Source organism: Thalassophryne amazonica, chromosome 16, assembly GCF_902500255.1.
Source record: "Thalassophryne amazonica chromosome 16, fThaAma1.1, whole genome shotgun sequence".
NCBI lineage: Eukaryota > Metazoa > Chordata > Actinopteri > Batrachoidiformes > Batrachoididae > Thalassophryne > Thalassophryne amazonica.
Genome location: NC_047118.1, coordinates 56,385,927 through 56,404,746, shown reverse-complemented (window position 1 = coordinate 56,404,746; position 18,820 = coordinate 56,385,927). Strand labels below are relative to the sequence as shown.

Here is an 18,820-nt window from a genome sequence, read left to right as displayed (position 1 = left end):
CAGCAGCATCATGCACGCCTGCCCATCAGCTCGACATTTCCGTGGTTCGCTCACACGAGATGTTATTATTATTATTAGGGCTGTGAATGCATAGCCTACTGTGCATTCACAGCCCTAATAGGCAGTCAAGACCTTGCAACACATTTGAGGAGCTTTTGACTCTATCTAGTGGGCGATGTGAGCATTTCAGGACTTCTTGTACATTTCCTACATGGAAACCACACAATTCAGTAAAAAAAAAAGGCATTTCTTAATATCAGAAATGCATTTTTTTTTTTTTTTTTTTTGGCATACAGAGCTTTGACCTCTCAGTATTAATCTATAGAATTTTTTTTGACAGAGTTTTACGGTTCTTGAATTTTAAGATCTGAACAATGTACAGAACAAGAGAATTTCTCCTGACAAGCACAACTTGCAGTTGTGAATAATATGATATGTATCGGTGTAATCAAAGGAAATCTTTAATCATAAGATAAAATATGGCAATATTTTGTTGTCGTAATTGTGTTACTGTAGAACCGCCCATCTAGATACACGGGCAACTATGAAATTCAAGATTTGATTTGATGCTTTGCAGTAACATTCATTGTTTAACGTAGACATACTTTTTTTTTCATGAAAAATTTGAATAAGTAAGTCGCCCATAAGGGCAAGAGACACAACTGTAAATAGATGAAAATGTGGGTCATTCTTCGAATAATCACTACACACCCATGCGTGGCTCATTATTCATCCTTCATTATTCAGTGGGACCCAGGCTTAAGTTGATTTTTGGCTGTCAGCCCATCTTATTTTCACCAAAATTTAACTTCTGAAATGAATAAACGCTCGAGACCTTGCTGCACATTTGAGGAGCTTATGTTGCCAACTCGCACTATTGATTAAGTGTTACACCCCTGTTATTTTTCCTTGCTGAATGACAAAGGACTGACTAATTGTCAAAATAGTTTATTTAGTTTTTGTTGTTTGTGCATTCAGGGACACCTGCTGTGGATGGCACTGTGCTCTCCATGGTGCTGAAGCAGTGATAAGAAAGGCGCTCATTGTAATTGCCAAAAGAAGCCCAAGCTATGGCCAGAGAAGTCATCAGATGTACAGTCTGTCTCTCTGTCCCTTCAGAAGGTTTATACAATGTTATGGCTAAACTCACCACAAACTTATTTTTGCCTGACAGGCTGTATTTTTTCAAATGGATGACCCTGTCGCTATTTCTGTGTGTACATGTGAGGTCACACACATGGCTGTGGATGATGGAATTTCTGTTGAAACTACGGATGGGAACCGATGTTGGTGTTGGGAACTGATGTTTTGATCGATTTTGCTTATCAGTCAAATTCTATATTGATGCCCTTATTGATTTCTGATCAATTTTCTGTGTGGGAAAAATGGAGACCTACATGGGTTTTCAACATCGATGCAGCTGTTGTTTGTTTTTTTGAAATGTTTATTTTGAATATCAAGGCAGAAAAATAAGTAACAATAATAATATAAAATAGAAAGAAAACCACAATGGATATTGGAAAAGGAGTGAGAGGAAGTAAAACTTATTCCCACCCCTTGTCCTTAAGTAAATAACATAATTAACTTATGTAACGGAGGCCAGCAGGTGTTGCTGTGCATATGTAGGGCAGCGAATGGGCGGTCATAACACAATGCAGAGTACAGCCGCTACACTTATACATGATATATGCATTAATACATAGAAACATACACATACAGTCAAATACATTCATCCATCAGCACATTATAGTCCCACATATAAATCCACATGTACCATATAAACATAATACACAGAAACTCCACTAAAAAGACTAGCAAAGCTAGCCAAAGCAAGGAAAGAAAAGAATTAAGTAGAAATAACCAAAACAACAACAACAACAACAAAATAAATAAGTAAAACAACAACAAAAATAAATAAATAACTAGACATTTGCCCCTAAAACACCTGGTGATTGGCCATACCCCTTCATCCTCATACCTTTTGAAAATCCTATTTTTATACAGCATTTTTAACCATCTCATACTGGAACATTGTTTCAATTCCACACTAAATCCCTTCAGAAGTCTCACCCCGCAGACTCCTTCTTCATGATTTTTGAACAGTTGTTGAATATTCCACTGGCGCGCGCTGCTCTCCAATTTAGCCAGTGCGTCCTCATCAAGCTGGCTGCTTTGGCTGCTGTTCATTGTTATACTATCCATGAGAAAATCATCTGGAATATCCATATTGGGACCAACACACACTTATCGCTTTTTTATCTTTTCCTCTGCGGACATTTTTTTTTTTCCCTCTGTGGACAGTTCTTGGGCTGCATGCTATGACGTCATTTGTTTACGCACAGCGGGCAGGTATAGCCAGGTAGCGTCGATGTAAAGCTACGATACCGGCCCAGCAACGCCCCGGTAAAGTGATAATAATAATACAATAACATGCTTTTGGGAGGCGGTATGCATTTTCAGAGGCCCGACGTTCACGCCCAGTCGCCCAAAATGACAGATATTTGCCCGAGTTAGACAAGGGTGAATATCTGTCATTGCGGGCAACGGCATGGACGGAGGGACTCAGAAAATGCATACCGCATGACAAATGCATGTTATTTGCATTATTGTCACTTTACTGAGATACACAACACGTAACGCGTACATAAAAAGTTGGCTCACTTTAACTTTTGTCGTGTCGGCTAGCTGGCGCGCGCTGCTCTCCAAATTCGGCACTGCGTCCTCATCAAGCTGGCTGCTTTGGCTGCTGTTCATTGTCATACTATCCATGAGAAAATCATCTGGAATATCCATATTGGGATCAACACACAATCGCCTTTTTATCTTTTCCTCTGCGGACAGTTTTTTTTTTCCCTCTGCGGACAGTTCTTGGGCTGCGCGCTATGACGTCATTTGTTTACGCACAGTGGGCCGGTATAGCCAGGCAGCCTTGACGTAAATCTACGATACCGGCCTAACAACACCTTGGTAAAGTGATAATAATTATCAATATCAAAAGGGAATTTAGCAAGTTCTGACTGCTACTGTTTATTGCACATTTCAAACCTGGGTGTTCACTTCTTGTGCTTGTCAAACTGCTGTTGCAACAGCAGAGATGCCGCCACCTCTTTGTAGGCAGAAAAAAAAAACTTGTAAATGTCGGGCATATTTAAAAAGTTAACGGTTTTTGCGCTTGTTTTGTTAAGTAACAGGTGAACTATAGTTCTGTGCTCATCCATGCTGAGCACAAAGTACATTTTAGTGTATCTCCAAGTTTTTTTGCTTATAGTTTGTAAAGGTTAGCAAGAAACAAGCACTTTTGAAATGCTGCTTTTGTAACCAGATAATACCTCTGAGGTGATTTACAAGACTTCTTACAGAGATGTTAGCATGCTGACCAGTGATAGAGGAACATAACTGTGAAACACATTGCTCTGAAACAAATCAAACTTTGGTTCTGTCAAGCACAGATAGTGTAGGCTCATTTGTCATGAAATAAAAATTTGTGGGTTTTTTTTTTTTTTTTTTTTTTTGGAAAAGCAAAACCTGATTCTGTTAGAGTATGATGTAAACATAAAAAATAAGGTGTGATTTTTTTTTTTTTCACTTTCTAATGCCCTGAAATCCAAGATGGCTTCCATAATACAAAAAAACAGCATAAATGTGACATTACAATTGATAGAAATCTGGTTCCAATATTTATTTTCAGCATCTGTTCCTTGTAAAACTGTATCTAGAGATTCCCACATAGAAAACAACTTCTCTGTGACAACTAATCTTTTTATTTTGTGAAGTTTCAGACAGATTGCATCATGAATTAAACATGGTGAGCCCAAAACTGATGTTTGGATGAAGTTGTTGGACGCAGTCTTTCCGCATTAGGTTAAGGTTTAAACATTTGGTGTACATACAGTTGTATGCAAAGGTTTGGGCACCCCTGATCATTTTCATAATTTTCCTTTATAAATCATTGTTTGTCTGAATCAGAAATTTCAGTTTAAGATATCATATAGCAGACAAACACACTGATATTTGAGAAGGGAAATGAAGTTTCGAGTATTTACAGAAAGTGTGCAATAATTATTTAAACTAAATTGGGCAGGTGCATAAATTTGGGCACCCTTGTCATTTTATTGATTTGAATACATTTAGCACTAATTATTGGAACACAAAATTGGTTTGGTCAGGTCATTGACCCTTGACCTCCTTACACAGGTGAATCCAATCATGAGAAAGGGTATTTAATGTTTTCCCTCTTTGCATCTCTTCTAATGAGTGTCAACATGGGAGCCTCTAAACAACTCTCAAATAATGTAAAACCAAAGACTGTTCAACATCATGGTTTAGGGGAAGGATACAAAAAGCTGTCTCAGAGATTTCAGCTGTCAGTTTCCACTGTGAGGAACATAGTGAGGTTCATAGTGCATCATTCAACTATACAGCACATTTTGCACAAAGAGATACTGTATGATGCTGTAATGCAGAGGAAGCCTTTTCTGCGTACACGCCACAAACACAGTCACTTGAGGTATGCTAAAGCACATTTGGACAAGCCAGCTTCATTTTGGAATAAGGTGCTGTGGACTGATGAAACTAAAATTGAGTTATTTGGACATAAGGTCCAAAATACATTCACCCAGAATCCAGATTCTCATTGGAAGCTATAGGAAGCATTTAGAGGCTGTTATTTCTGCAAAAGAAGGATCAACTAAATAGTGATGTATTTTTTTCTGTTGTGGTGCCCAAATTTATGCACCTGCCACTTTCTGTAAATCCTACAAACGTCATTTCACTTCTCAAATATCACTGTGTTTGTCTGCTATATATTTAACTGCAATTGCTGATCCAAACAACCAATGATTTATAAAGTAAAATCATGGAAATCATCAGGGGTGCCCAAACATTTGCATACAACTGTATGCATACAAAGATATATTTTCTTTGAATTTCCAGGAAACAAGTACCCACAGCAACTATAACATTGCTTGGAATCCATATATTAACCAACATGGCAGAGTCTTTGTATACAAACTACTAGCACGTTGCCTGTGGGGATCCATGACCTCTAGATTGGGTAGTGTTTATAAAACAGGTAGCTGTCATTTTTCAAGGGTGGTAATAAATTATGCAGTTTCTGTAATGAGTTGCAATGGTGTGTGAGCCCAGAATGTTTTTTAGAACTTTCAACCTCAATACTTGTTAGAAGAACTCAACCCTTTTATATCCTGTTAATTACATAATGTTACGTAATCTGATGATTCCATTGGTTTACTTGTGTCAGAAAACCTGCATTTACATACTTTGTTTGTAATTATATCTTGTGTATTCACAAAGATATTGCATTATTGCTAAACGGGGGCCATTTTGGGATTTCAGATCCTTAGAATGTGAAGAAAAAATGGTACCCTAATTTTTTTTAAAAGCTATATCTTCTTTCAAAATCAAGTGAGTTTTTGCTTTTACCAAAAAAATAAATAAATAAAAAAAATAAAAAATACACGAAATTACAAATGATCCTACACTGTGAGGAAAAGCTCACAGTGACGGGATGTTCTTTCTTTGACGCTTCTGTTGTGTTAGTTACAATAATAACAATAAGATGATTTTATTCTGGGACCTATGGTTTTATCGTGGGCCCTATATTTATGGTTAACATACCAAATGGTTACCAAAGCTGGAGGGCTGCTGATAAACCACAGCTTTCCAAAATCATGTTATTATACAATCAACACACGCAAAATCCTCATTTACATACTGCAGTCTGTACCATGTTACCACTCGTTGTCATGTGCACAACTGTTCGGAGTAAATTACCCACAAAATGTTTCCTCACTCAATACGCAAAGGTTTGGAAAGCACGAAATGTAGCACTCTCTACATGGGCTCTTCGCAAATAAAGCCATGTGTGTGTGTGTGTGTGTGCGTGTGTGTGCTTAAGATGACACAATAGATTGATGGATTATTGGATGAGCCAATTCCTTGACAACAAACAATGAATTGCCAAAACTCTGGTTTAGTGTTTCAGTCATTTATTAAGAGAATATCCAAACATTCTCAGGGTCCATGTTTCTCATATGTCAGGCACTGCTGTTATTCATAGGTTATCAATTCGAAGTAGAAAACTGCTGGGCAAACACATAAATAAATAAACTGATGGCTAATAGAGGATACAACACTTCTAAATGAAGGCACTGGCAAAAGGAGAAAATGCAAATAAAATTATATTTACGAATGCATTTGAAGCCTGATCAACACTCACGTGCAAAAGGTTCCTATTCTGGAAATGTTGGCCTTCCCTTCACATTTTAATATCTTCACCTGCTGTCTGATCTGTCGAACAGATTCCGTTTACGTCACAAATGCATTCCTCAGTTTCATTCCTGATGAAAGACTCTGCAGGTCTTAAATTTGACAAAGCCAGCACACTCTTCCTCCCCGCGCTTGTCCCTCTTCTTTCAGCACTCGCAGCTGTTCTCCATCCTCACCCGATTGGCTCGTCTTCACACTCCCCCTTCTGTCGCCTAGGCAACACTGATTCTCAGTCCAATTATTTGGAAGGTATTGGACTTCTAGCAAGGTGCTCGCTTATGGAAATTGTTTATCATTACGACAGGAGGAGAGGACACCAGACTCGATCCAGATCCCAGCATCCAAAAAAAAATGAGCTGCACAACTGAATGATTACTCTGTAGGAAATCATCCATGTAGGTATATCCAAGCTATTGTACATGCACAATAGTTATCTGCTCAAACTCCAACCAAGGCAAACCAATACACCTGCCGAGTCTATCCATGAGCTTTAATGTACCTGAGATAAGAAGATATTTTGCAACACAATCTCATCCAGGAAGAAAATACTTAGAAAATTACATTAGGAGAGGCCACTAAAGACCTGCGGGTAGCAACCATTTACCTATAATTCACCTGTTATTTAGTTATGCTGCTTCAAATTAAAAGATTTAACTCCTCTGATCTCTTTGTCACACTACACTGCATAGAACCAACCTACTCTGCAGCTACTACACAGCTCCCACAGAGAAAATATTTTGTCATAAGACTATCAAATCAGAGTGCAGCCGACAGTACAGCATGATCTACGAGAGCAAATAACTTTCGCATTATGAAAAGAAATCTTCAAAAGGCGAATTGTAAAATAGAAAAGTGAACATCAAAGAGCGCTCACATCACGCTCAGACCGCATTAAATATTGGTAAGTTACACATATCAGACACATCAGGACAACAACATGTTGTTAGAATATGTGCAGAAATGGCTGGTCGCCCCAAAGTTGGGCAACCAACATACATGTTGAGTTTGATTCTGATCAGGCTTAGTGGTTAGCACTGTTGCCCCACGGCAAGAAAGTCCTATGCTCGTTTCCCACCTGGTCCTTCCTGTGGGAGCATGTTCTAACCATGTTTGTGTGGTTTCCCTCCGGGTGCCCTGGCTTGCTCCCATTTCCAAACACATGCAGGTTGGATGCACTGGAAACTTTAATTTGGCCGCAGGTGTGAATGTGTCTGTCTATATGTGACCCTGTGACAGACTGGCAGTCTATCCAGTGTGTACCCCGCCTCTAACCCAATGTCTACTGGGATAGGCCTCACCTCCCCATGACCATTAACTGGGATAAGTGGGTATAGAAATTGAATGGACACGCATGAACAATAAAAGTTATGGTGCTCACAAATACAGCCTGAACAATATGGATTTTTCGGGGCCAATACTGACATTAAGGAGTAAGGGTGGTAATAAATTATGCAGTTTCTATAATGAGTTGGAATGGCGTGTGAGTCCAGAATGTTTAAAGAACCTTATACCTCAAGAGTTTTAAGAAGAACTCAACCCTTTTATATCCTGTTAATTACGTAATGTAATTACGTAATTTGATGATTCCATTGGTTTCCTTGTGTCAGAAAACCTACATTTAGATACTTTGTTTGTAATTATATCTTTGTGTATTAGCAAAGATATTGCCTTACTGCTAAACGGGAGCCATTTTGGATGTCGTCTTGGATTTCAGACCCTTAGAATGTGAAGAAAAAAATGGCACCCTAATTTTTTTTGAAAGCTATATCTTCTTTCAAAATCAAGTGAGTTTTTGCTTTTACCAAAAATAAATAAATAAATACACAAAATTACAAATGATCCTACACTATGAGGATCTATGAGAATATGAGGATCAATACTGATTTTAAGGAGTAAAGATTTTGTGATACGATACAGCTGACAATTTATATCTAAAACTGGAATGGTTTTTAACATTTTTCTATCAAAAAGAAATGTAATTAAGGATTGATGTTTTACAGCTTAAACGTTAACTTTGTTATGAATTACAAAAACTGTAACCAACAGTCAACCAATGTATTTCACACTGTTGTCGCACTGCCTTCATTTGGATTGGCAGTTGTGTTAATTGTTTAGCATTTGAATAAAGTAGACTTTTTTCATCCATTTTGGTCACTCTGCCTCTGCCTCTTGTAGCTAATGTGACCAAGGGGTGGTGGGGGGTCAGAGCCATCTTTGACAGCATTGTAAACAAAGCTGTTGGAGCCTCCTCTGCTGGACAAACTACATAATGATATCATTTCCAACAAATCAAATGTTTTAAGCATTGTTTATTCAGTAAAATAAAAGTTTTCTTATCTGCTAAAATAGCATCAATATGGCTGGGCTTTATTGTCAAGTACTTTAGTGTGGGCATCAAAATTATGCCTGACGTATCTCTTCAGTAATGGTGAATTAACTGGTCTTAACAGATCAGGCAACCGATAGCTGTTAAGTGCTAATGCTGTTAGCATACAACATTGAATAACGTGAAAATTTCACTCAGTGCGAATACTACAGCACAGACATCTTAGATGGCCTGTCAGGAGAATTAACTACACAACAAACTGTGCCATTACTCAGTTATTTGTAATAAAATTCTCAAAGGACAGACAGTCCGCCACAGCAGCTAGCAGCCACAGCCAACGGCTCTGACCAAATGCAGCGCTCTGGGTCTGAACTCTCGGCTCAGTGAACTGTCACTCAAAGCGACCATGCTGCTAATTATGCATAACTTTATGGTTTAAAACATGTTAAACTAAGAACAAAGAAGAAAATTCATCCCAGTGCAGTTGCCATGGATGGGAAAACAAGCTATAGAGACCAACAACATTTTTTCTAACAGGTTCTAAATATGTTCTAAAGTTGGACATTTTAACATGGGCTTCTCTGGGAACCTGCTACTTTCTGGAACCAGTTTCAACTGGCCATTCAAAGGCACTGCTACTTTTTCTTCTTCAGGGTTTGCCTCATGAGGGACCATCAAAGCTTTCCGCTCTTCCACTGACCTTTACCTTTGACCATATTACTCCAAACCAAAAGGGTCGTTGTGACTACCTACCCAGCAAATACACCAATCCTGGTAATAATCACCAGATGCTACATGCCCACAACAATGTCCAAAAATTAATTAAAAAAAACTACATATCCTAAAAATTCTGAATGGAATGGTCAACCTGTTTTCTGTCAAAGTTATGCATTAAAAACAAGAACAAAGCCCTCCATCCTTGGAGTTGAGTTGCAGAAACGCTGCTCATTTCAAGATATCAGCATCACCACTACACTTGCAGATTTACATAAAAAATATGTAAATGTCAACACCCGATAACGCATCAGGCCTGAAGATGCAAATGTACACTCAAATCCTCACGTGCCTTTCTCGGGTGCTTAAGTTCCACACATCTCCAGATGCACAGCAACAAAATGGTTGCGGCAAATACATAACATTAGGTGGTATCCCTTTATGATGCATGTTATGACTGACGAACAATAAATATAAAGCATATTATCCAAAAGTGGAATTTGCAGATGCACAAGAAAAGAAGGTGCATGGCTCACGAGGGAGCACAGGTTCAGGCTGAAACCTGAGGTTGCGTTGTCATTTGTATGCTCAGCACACTGCGACCAGTGCAGGGACGCTCTCAGTCCTGTTTACACTTGGAGACATTTATTTATTCCGCTCTAATTCTACACAGCCATCCATGCATTTACTGCTGCGCGGTCGCACAATACTGCAGCAGCACCTGGATTCTCCTGCACCAAGATCCAAACAACCTGATCCCATGATTTAACACTGCATTCAGGAAAACCAACCATGCACCTTTGCATATATATGTATGTGTGTGTGTGTGTGTGTGCATCCTCAGCTGGAGGAATTATTAAATGCAAATTTACTGCAGTTGCAACCTCTTTGAACCCTTCATGCTATAATGTGAAAGGTGTAATGTTGCAGATGTAATTATATTAATGCTTTAGCAATTCTAATACTGCTGTACTTTTGCATACAGTGTTATGACACCAATCCAGAGTGTTTACTTTAACATCAAACAGCAGATTAAAAAAAGAAGAAAAAAAAAAGAAAAATATCACTTGAAGACTTGCAGAAAATACATCAACCAACACTTGAATCAATTGTGCATGCGACCCTTACCGGTATCAAAGTGAGAGCTGAAGGCAAAACTGGGATTGAAAAACGCTGAAGACATGGCAATAGCATGAAGAGCAAAGACCATCCTCCTCCTCCTTCTTCTCCTCCTGCAGAACACGGCAACAGCCTAGAGAAAAGATTCAAGAATAAATTATGGCCTTGGGTGCATTTAAGATTCAAATAGTGTTGGTTCTTTCTTTCTTTCTTTCTTTATTGGTCCATCACACCTTGGCGTGCCTGTTCAGAAATTGTCCAGCTTCAGTTGGAGAAGGTTTGGAGCCAGATGTTGACGGTCATTTCCATTTTACTTAACAACATCCCGTGTCGTGCTTTCTTTCACGTGACGGATTTTGTCACACCGTTTCGAAACCTTTAAAACGTGTTCCTCTCTCGCTCCCTCTAATAAATCCTCGTTCTGCACAGAAACGCCGCTTTGCCTCGAGCTGCTGTTTCGTTTTGAACAAATTCGCGTCAGTCAGCCGAGCGGCAACCCGCAGCACTGCGCCAAGTCCGATACAGTCAATAAAGTATTTCCCGTTGTTAACCTTCAAAATAAAACCCATCACAAAAGCATGAGTTTATTACATTTTTAATTTTGTAGAGCCTAAACGGTAGGAATTTCCGTATTAATTTGGCGGCCCGTGGAAACCTTGACCAAGGCATTCGTGGAGGTGCGCTTTTAATCTGATAAAAATATGATACTTTAGAACAGGGGTAGGCAACCTGTTCCAGAAAGAGCCATGAGGGTGCAGGTTTTCTTTGCAGCCGTTAATCAGTGAAATCACCTGGTGGAGTCAGTGGCTGCAAAGAAAACCTGCACCCTCATGGCTCTTTCTGGAACAGGTTGCCTACCCCTGCTTTAGAAGCAGGTAAAATGTGCCTGTATGTAAAAAGCAGGGAAAATGGTTTGGGTTGACTTGGGTTGGATTAGATTAGTGGTATGGTGTTTTTATCAGTAAGTGGAACCGGATGCAATAATAAAGGATGAAGTAATGAAATATATGAAACAACATAAATGTTTTCAAACAAACAATATGTATTTTAAAGACTGTGTACACTTCAACGAAAAAAAATCTTGGTTTAATGAACACAAGTAATGGATGAGGAAATGTATAAAAAAATGTATAAGGTATTTGACACTGTACTCCACAAAAAATTTGCGAATAAATTAAGAGATTATTGTATCATAGCAAATATTTTAAACTGGATTAAGGACTTTCCAGTCAACACATTTCAATATGTACTAGTTAATAAAGAAGACTTCAAAAGGTGAAAATCACCAGTGGAGCACCACAAGCATCTGTCCTCAGTCTACTCTTATTTGCAGTTTTGATTAGCGACCTGCTGGAATTTGTGGAGTCACGATCATATCAAGGTTCAAGGTTCCTTTATTGTCATTTACATGTTTCACATGTAGATGAAATTTCTCCTCAGGACCAGTGGCATTACGTATGTTATAGTATTAAATAAAAAATAAATCATTTCTGAACTAAAAAGTATGAATGATATGTTTAAAAAGTTATGAATACACGATCCACCATCGCTCTAGCGCAGCAATCAAAGAAGCAGCAAGTCATAAAAAGGCCACACAGTGGGCTCAAGTGAAATGCTCAATAAGTCCTGGAGTTGATTAGACTTACAGCCTGGTTGTTCTTGCCTTGATGCTCTGCAGCCTCGTGCCTGAGGAGGAGCAGTTCAAACAGTTTGTGGGCCACATGGGTGGTATCTCCATGATGCATGCTGCACTGCCCCTGCATCTGCTGATGTAAATGTCCTCAATGGAAGGGAAGCTGTAGCGAGTAATCTTCTGGGCAGACACCACCACCCTCTGCAGCACTTTCCTGTGAGCAGTAGCAGCAGTTCCCATACCAGGTGGTGATGGATAAGGTCAGTGTGATCTCAACCGCACACCTCTAAAAACCTACTAGCACTGGGGAGTCAAGGCCAGCCTGCCTCAGTCTCCTGAGGAAAGAGAGATGTTGATGGGCCATCTTAATATTAGATAATATATGGAGGTAATGGTCCATGTCAGGTCCCTCCAATATGGATGCAAAGTTATTTCAAACTTTGAGCCATTTTCATTTCTTTTCCATTTATAATTAGAAGTTGGTCTTATATATATAATACTCACCTCTTTTGTTGAATTGATACAACTGAGTACGTGTGTGTATGTGTGTGTGTTTGCAGATGATACTCAGTTGTATCAATTCAACAAAAGAGGTGAATTAAATGAGGAAAATCATTTTTTTTTAAACATTTGGAATCAAAGGCCTGGTTGCAAAAATTTAACCCAGACCAATGTACCATACCATACCATACCCTTTATTTATATAGCACATTTCACAGACACAGTTTCCAAAGTGCTGTACACACACACACACACACACAAAAAAAAACATACAGAGGACCACACACTTACGCGGTGCTAAAAGCCAAAGCATAAAAATGGGTCTTTAGACGAGACTTAAAACACTCTACAGTGGTGGCTGTTCGGATATTAAGGGGCAAATCATTCCACAGCTGAGGGCCCACCACAGAAAAAGCCCTGTCTCCCCTGGTTTTAAGTCTTGTCACAGGCACCACAAGCTGGAACTGGCCCTCAGACCGCAAAACATGGGGAGGCTGATAAATTCGGATGAGGTCCGAAATGTACGTTGGGGCCAGTCCATTCAAAGCTGTAAAAACAAACAATAAAATCTTAAAATCAACTCTAAAATGAACTGGAAGCCAGTGCAGAGACGCCAGAACTGGAGTAATGTGCTCTCGCCTTCTGCTCCCAGTTAAAAGATGCGCAGCAGAATTCTGGACCAACTGTAAGCGAGAAAGTGCATTTTGGCTGATGCCGATAAAAAGTGCATTACAGTAGTCTAAACGAGAGGACACAAAAGTGTGCACGACTTGTTCAAAGGCATTGAAAGATAAAAAAAGGTTTAACTTTGGACAAAAGACGCAAATGATAAAATCCAGATTTGACAACGGCGTTTACCTGCTTGTCAAATTTAAAATCTTTGGCAATAATGACGCCGAGGTTGGTGACAGACTGTTTCATGTACTGTTTAAGAGGGCCCAGGTCCAAGAGGGGGTCAATCTTTCCAAATAAAATGACCTCTGTTTTATCCTCATTTAGACTTAAAAAGTTGTTGGCCAACCAAGCCTTGACGTCACTCAAATAATTCAAAGGAGACGCCAAAGGGGCAGAAGCAAGTTTTTTGAGTGGCAGGTAAATCTGGCAGTCATCTGCGTAAAAATGATATTGTAAGCCATGATTTTTAAAGATTTGACTCAGTGGGAAGAGGTAGAGGGCAAAAAGAACAGGCGCTAGAATTGACCCCTGCGGTACTCCATAATTTAGAGACGCAGAGGAAGAGGTGAAATCCCCCAATTTGACAGAGCAGCTCCTCCCACTGAGATAAGACCTGAACCACTCCAGGGCAGTCCCCCTAATCCCCACACAGTTTTCTAAGCGATTTAAAAGAGTTGTGTGGTCAAATGTGTCAAACGCAGCTGACAAGTCCAAAAGGACTAAAATGGCAGAATCACCAGAATCAATCACTAAAAACAAATCATTAAAAACCTTTAAAAGTACCGACTGTACTATGAAGGGCTTTATAACCTGACTGAAAAAAATCAAAAATGCCATGTGCCTCTAAGAAAAACTGCAGCTGCATAAGAACACATTTCTCTAAAATTTTAGCTAAAAAAGGCAGTTTAGAAATTGGCCTAAAATTGCAGACATTTGCAGAATCAAGGCTAGGTTTTTTCAAAAGGGGCTCAATAACTGCCTCTTTACAAAACAGAGGAACAACACCAGACAGCAGACTGCTATTTATAATGTCAAGGACATTAGGGCCAATAGTTGTCCAGACTTCTTTGAACAGTCAAGGAGGAACAGGGTCAACTTTCTTACTATTTGTAAACAAATAGTAAGAAAGAAAGAAAAAAAACAAGCAGCAGTATGCAGTAAACACTTGAACAAGGGGGACATTAACAAAATAAAACAATTGAGGTGAAGATTGAATGGGTCGAAAAGACAGAAAGACTTTGTTATTATTTGTGATGACGACCTTTAATGAGCACAAATCCAAAATTATTAAAAAAGTATCACAAATAATATATACTAGCTAAATTACCCATTCTACACATGGGTAATAGAGAAGAATTTTAGCCATGTCATTTTATATTTTATATCACTTTAATTAAGGTGTAATAAGTTGCATTGTATTGTGTGTATGGCGTCATTAATTTTCATAGAGCAATTTGTGACATTTATGAGACTCAAGTGAATGATGCTAAAAAGGTGATGACATGTCATATCACGGCAATGCTTTGGCATGCCGTACACAATTGGTACACTTTAAAAAATGCTTGCTTTAATTCCCTCACAGTGCATGCTGGCCTCTTCGGATTATAATTAAAGTGCACCCTAGCAAACCGCTACTATTTAGTAAGTAAAGTGTGATGCTTAACTGACCTGAGTACCACGTGAACTGTGAAAATAAGGGCTCCAGTGAGCGGGTCATGATATAAGGCTGACCATGTGTGTGTGTGTGTGTGTGTGTGTGTGTATGTACAGTAGTGTTCAGAATAATAGTAGTTCTATGTGACTAAAAAGATTAATCCAGGTTTTGAGTATATTTCTTATCGTTACATGGGAAACAAGGTACCAGTAGATTCAGTAGATTCTCACAAATCCAACAAGACCAAGCATTCATGATATGCACACTCTTAAGGCTATGAAATTGGGCTATTAGTAAAAAAAAAAAGAGCAGAAATGTGGGTGTTCACAATAATAGTAGTGTGGCATTCAGTCAGTGAGTTCGTCAATTTTGTGGACCAAACAGGTGTGAATCAGGTGTCCCCTGTGTAAGGATGAAGCCAGCACCTGTTGAACATGCTTTTCTATTTGAAAGCCTGAGGAAAATGGGACGTTCAAGACATTGTTCAGAAGAACAGCGTAGTTTGATTAAAAAGTTGATTGGAGAGGGGAAAACCTATACGCAGGTGCAAAAAATTATAGGCTGTTCATCTACAATGATCTCCAATGCTTTAAAATGGACACAAAAAAAAAACCAGAGACGTGTGGAAGAAAACAGAAAACAACCATCAAAATGGATAGAGGAATAACCAGAATGGCAAAGGCTCACCCATTGATCATCTCCAGGATGATCAAAGACAGTCTGGAGTTACCTGTAAGTGCTGTGACAGTTAGAAGACACCTGTGTGAAGCTAATTTATTTGCAAGAATCCCCCACAAAGTCTCTCTGTTAAATAAAAGACATGTGCAGAAGAGGTTACAATTTGCCAAAGAACACATCAACTGGCCTAAAGAGAAATGGAGGAATATTTTGTGGACTGATGAGAGTAAAATTGTTCTTTTTGGGTCCAAGGGCCGCAGACAGTTTGTGAGACGACCCCCAAACTCTGAATTCAAGCCACAGTTCACAGTGAAGACAGTGAAGCATGGTGGTGCAAGCATCATGATATGGGCATGTTTCTCCTACTATGGTGTTGGGCCTATACGAGGTCTGTTAGAAAAGTATCTGACCTTTTTATTTTTTGCAAAAACCATATGGATATAAATCACGTGTGATTGCATCAGCCAAGCTTGATCCTTCGTGCGCATGCGTGAGTTTTTTCACGCCTGTCGGTTGCGTCATTCGCCTGTGAGCAGGCCTTGTGTGAGCCTTGTGTCCACCCCTCTTGTCGGATTTTTATTGCGAATAAATGTCTGAATGATTTGGAGCTTTGCTGCATCAAATTTTTCCAGAAACTGTGATAGACCTCCAGGTGGACACCATTCGGAAAATTCAGATGGCTTTCAGGGATGATTTTATGGGGATTACACAGATTAAGGAGTGCTCCAGCTGGTTTAAAGACCGCCCACAGCGTCTGAGAGCGCGGTGCACTCCGAGCGCCGATCGACAGGCTGACACCCCGCTGAAACAACCAGATCATTTCCAACGTGAAGGCTTTGTTGATCCGGGACATCGTCTGACTTCCACAAAAATGGCAGAAGACGTGGACATCAAGACTTTTTCGGCACATTCCACTGTTACAGGAGTTTTTTTCATGGAAAGAGAAGCAGAGGGATGCGCCACGGAGCTGCGAATGGCGCGCAACAAAATCACCTCCATGTTGGTCTCACAGGACGGCTTTCAGATGGCTTTTGGTGGCTTTTCAGTTGTGTGACTATCCGAGAAATTGTGCATGAGCTGGACATGCCAGGACATGTCCTGTGAGGCTTCATCACTGCGTTGCTTTGCGCCATGCGGCTCCACCGCAACGCGCAGAATTCCTCCGCTCCTCTTTCCATGACAAAAACTCCTGTAACAGTGAAATGTGCTGTTCATTTCCACACTGGACGCTCTGTTGATCCGGGACGTCGTCTGACTTCCACAGGAATTGCGGAAGACGTGGACATCTGCACTTTTTCAGCACATTGAGACAGACGTGCGGAGGAATTCCGCACTTGTGGTGGAGCTGCATGGCGCAAAGCCACGCCGTGATGAAGCCTCACAGGACATGTCCTGGCATGTCCAGCTCATTCACAATTTCTCGGATAGTCACACGACTGAAAAGCCACCGAAAGCCGTCTGAAAGCCATCTGAAAGCGTCCTGTGAGACCAACACGGAGGTGCTTTTCTCCCGCGCCATTCGCGGCTCTGTGGCGCATCCTTCCGCTTCTCTTTCCATGAAAAAAACTCCTGTAACAGTGGAATGTGCCGAAAAAGTCTTGATGTCCACGTCTTCTGCCATTTCTGCAGGCTTACTTGTAGTTCCTAGGGTTTGTAAGAGTAGAATGGGAGGCAGAGCCTTCAGCTTTCAGGCTCCTCTCCTGTGGAACCAGCTCCCAATTCAGATCAGGGAGACAGACACCCTCTCTACTTTTAAGATTAGGCTTAAAACTTTCCTTTTTGCTAAAGCTTATAGTTAGGGCTGGATCAGGTGACCCTGAACCATCCCTTAGTTATGCTGCTATAGACGTAGACTGCTGGGGGGTTCCCATGATGCACTGTTTCTTTTTCTTTTTGCTCTGTATGCACCACTCTGCATTTAATCATTAGTGATCGATCTCTGCTCCCCTCCACAGCATGTCTTTTTCCTGGTTCTCTCCCTCAGCCCCAACCAGTCCCAGCAGAAGACTGCCCCTCCCTGAGCCTGGTTCTGCTGGAGGTTTCTTCCTGTTAAAAGGGAGTTTTTCCTTCCCACTGTAGCCAAGTGCTTGCTCACAGGGGGTCGTTTTGACCGTTGGGGTTTTACATAATTATTGTATGGCCTTGCCTTACAATATAAAGCGCCTTGGGGCAACTGTTTGTTGTGATTTGGCGCTATATAAAAAAAATTGATTGATTGATTGATTGATTTTTGTGGAAGTCAGACGACATCCCGGATCAACAAAGCCTTCACGTTGGAAATGAACTGGTTGTTTCAGGGGGTGTCGGCGCTCGGAGTGCGTCGCGCTCTCAGACGCTGTGGGCGGTCTTTAAACTGGCTGGAGCACTCCTTAATCTGTGTAATCCCCATAAAATCGTCCCTGAAAGCCATCTGAATTTTCTGAATGGTGTCCACCTGGAGGTCTCTCACAGTTTCTGGAAAAATTTGATGCAGCAAAGCTCCAAATCGTTCAGACATTTATTCGCAATAAAAATCTGACGAGAGGGGTGGACCACTGCTCACACAAAGCCTGCTCACAGGCGAATGACGCAACCGACAGGCGTGAAAAAACTCACGCATGCGCACGAAGGTTCAAGCTTGGCTGATGCAATCACACGTGATTCAAATCCATATGGTTTTTGCAAAAAATAAAAAGGTCGGATACTTTTCTAACAGACCTCGTATATTGCATACCAGGTATCATGGATCAGTTTGGATATGTCAAAATACTTGAAGAGGTCATGTTTCCTTATGCTGAAGAGGACATGCCCTTGAAATGAGTATTTCAACAAGACAATGACCCCAAGCACACTAGTAAATGAGCAAAATCATGGTTCCAAACCAACAAAATTAATGCCTCGCAGATGTGAAGAACTCATGAAAAACTGTGGTTATACAACTAAATGCTAGTTTAGTGAGTCACAGGATTGCTAAAAAAGCAGTTTGAACATAATAGTTTTGAGTTTGTAGCGTCAACAGAAGATGCTACTGTTATTGTGAACACCCTCTTTCCTACTTTTTTTTTACTAATAGCCCAATTTCATAGCCTTAAGAGTGTGCATATCATGAACGCTTGGTCTTGTTGGATTTGTGAGAATCTACTGAATCTACTGGTACCTTGTTTCCCATGTAACAATAAGAAATATACTCAAAACATGGATTAATCTTTTTAGTCACATAGCACTACTATTATTCTGAACACTACTGTATATG

General features: G+C 40.1%; 1 protein-coding gene across 1 annotated transcript in view; it reads right to left on the bottom strand.

Moving 5' to 3' along the window:
- Positions 1 to 10,851, bottom strand: part of aatka (apoptosis-associated tyrosine kinase a) — a 189,423-nt gene extending 178,572 nt beyond the window's left edge. Inside the window, exons 1-2 of the mRNA XM_034190789.1 lie at positions 10,681 to 10,851; positions 10,457 to 10,580 (exon numbers count right to left, since the gene is read on the bottom strand). Coding sequence (XP_034046680.1) covers positions 10,457 to 10,538 — 82 coding nt within the window. The 5' untranslated portion in view covers positions 10,539 to 10,580; positions 10,681 to 10,851. The remainder of the gene's footprint in view (positions 1 to 10,456; positions 10,581 to 10,680) is intronic.
- Positions 10,852 to 18,820: the final 7,969 nt, after the last annotated feature.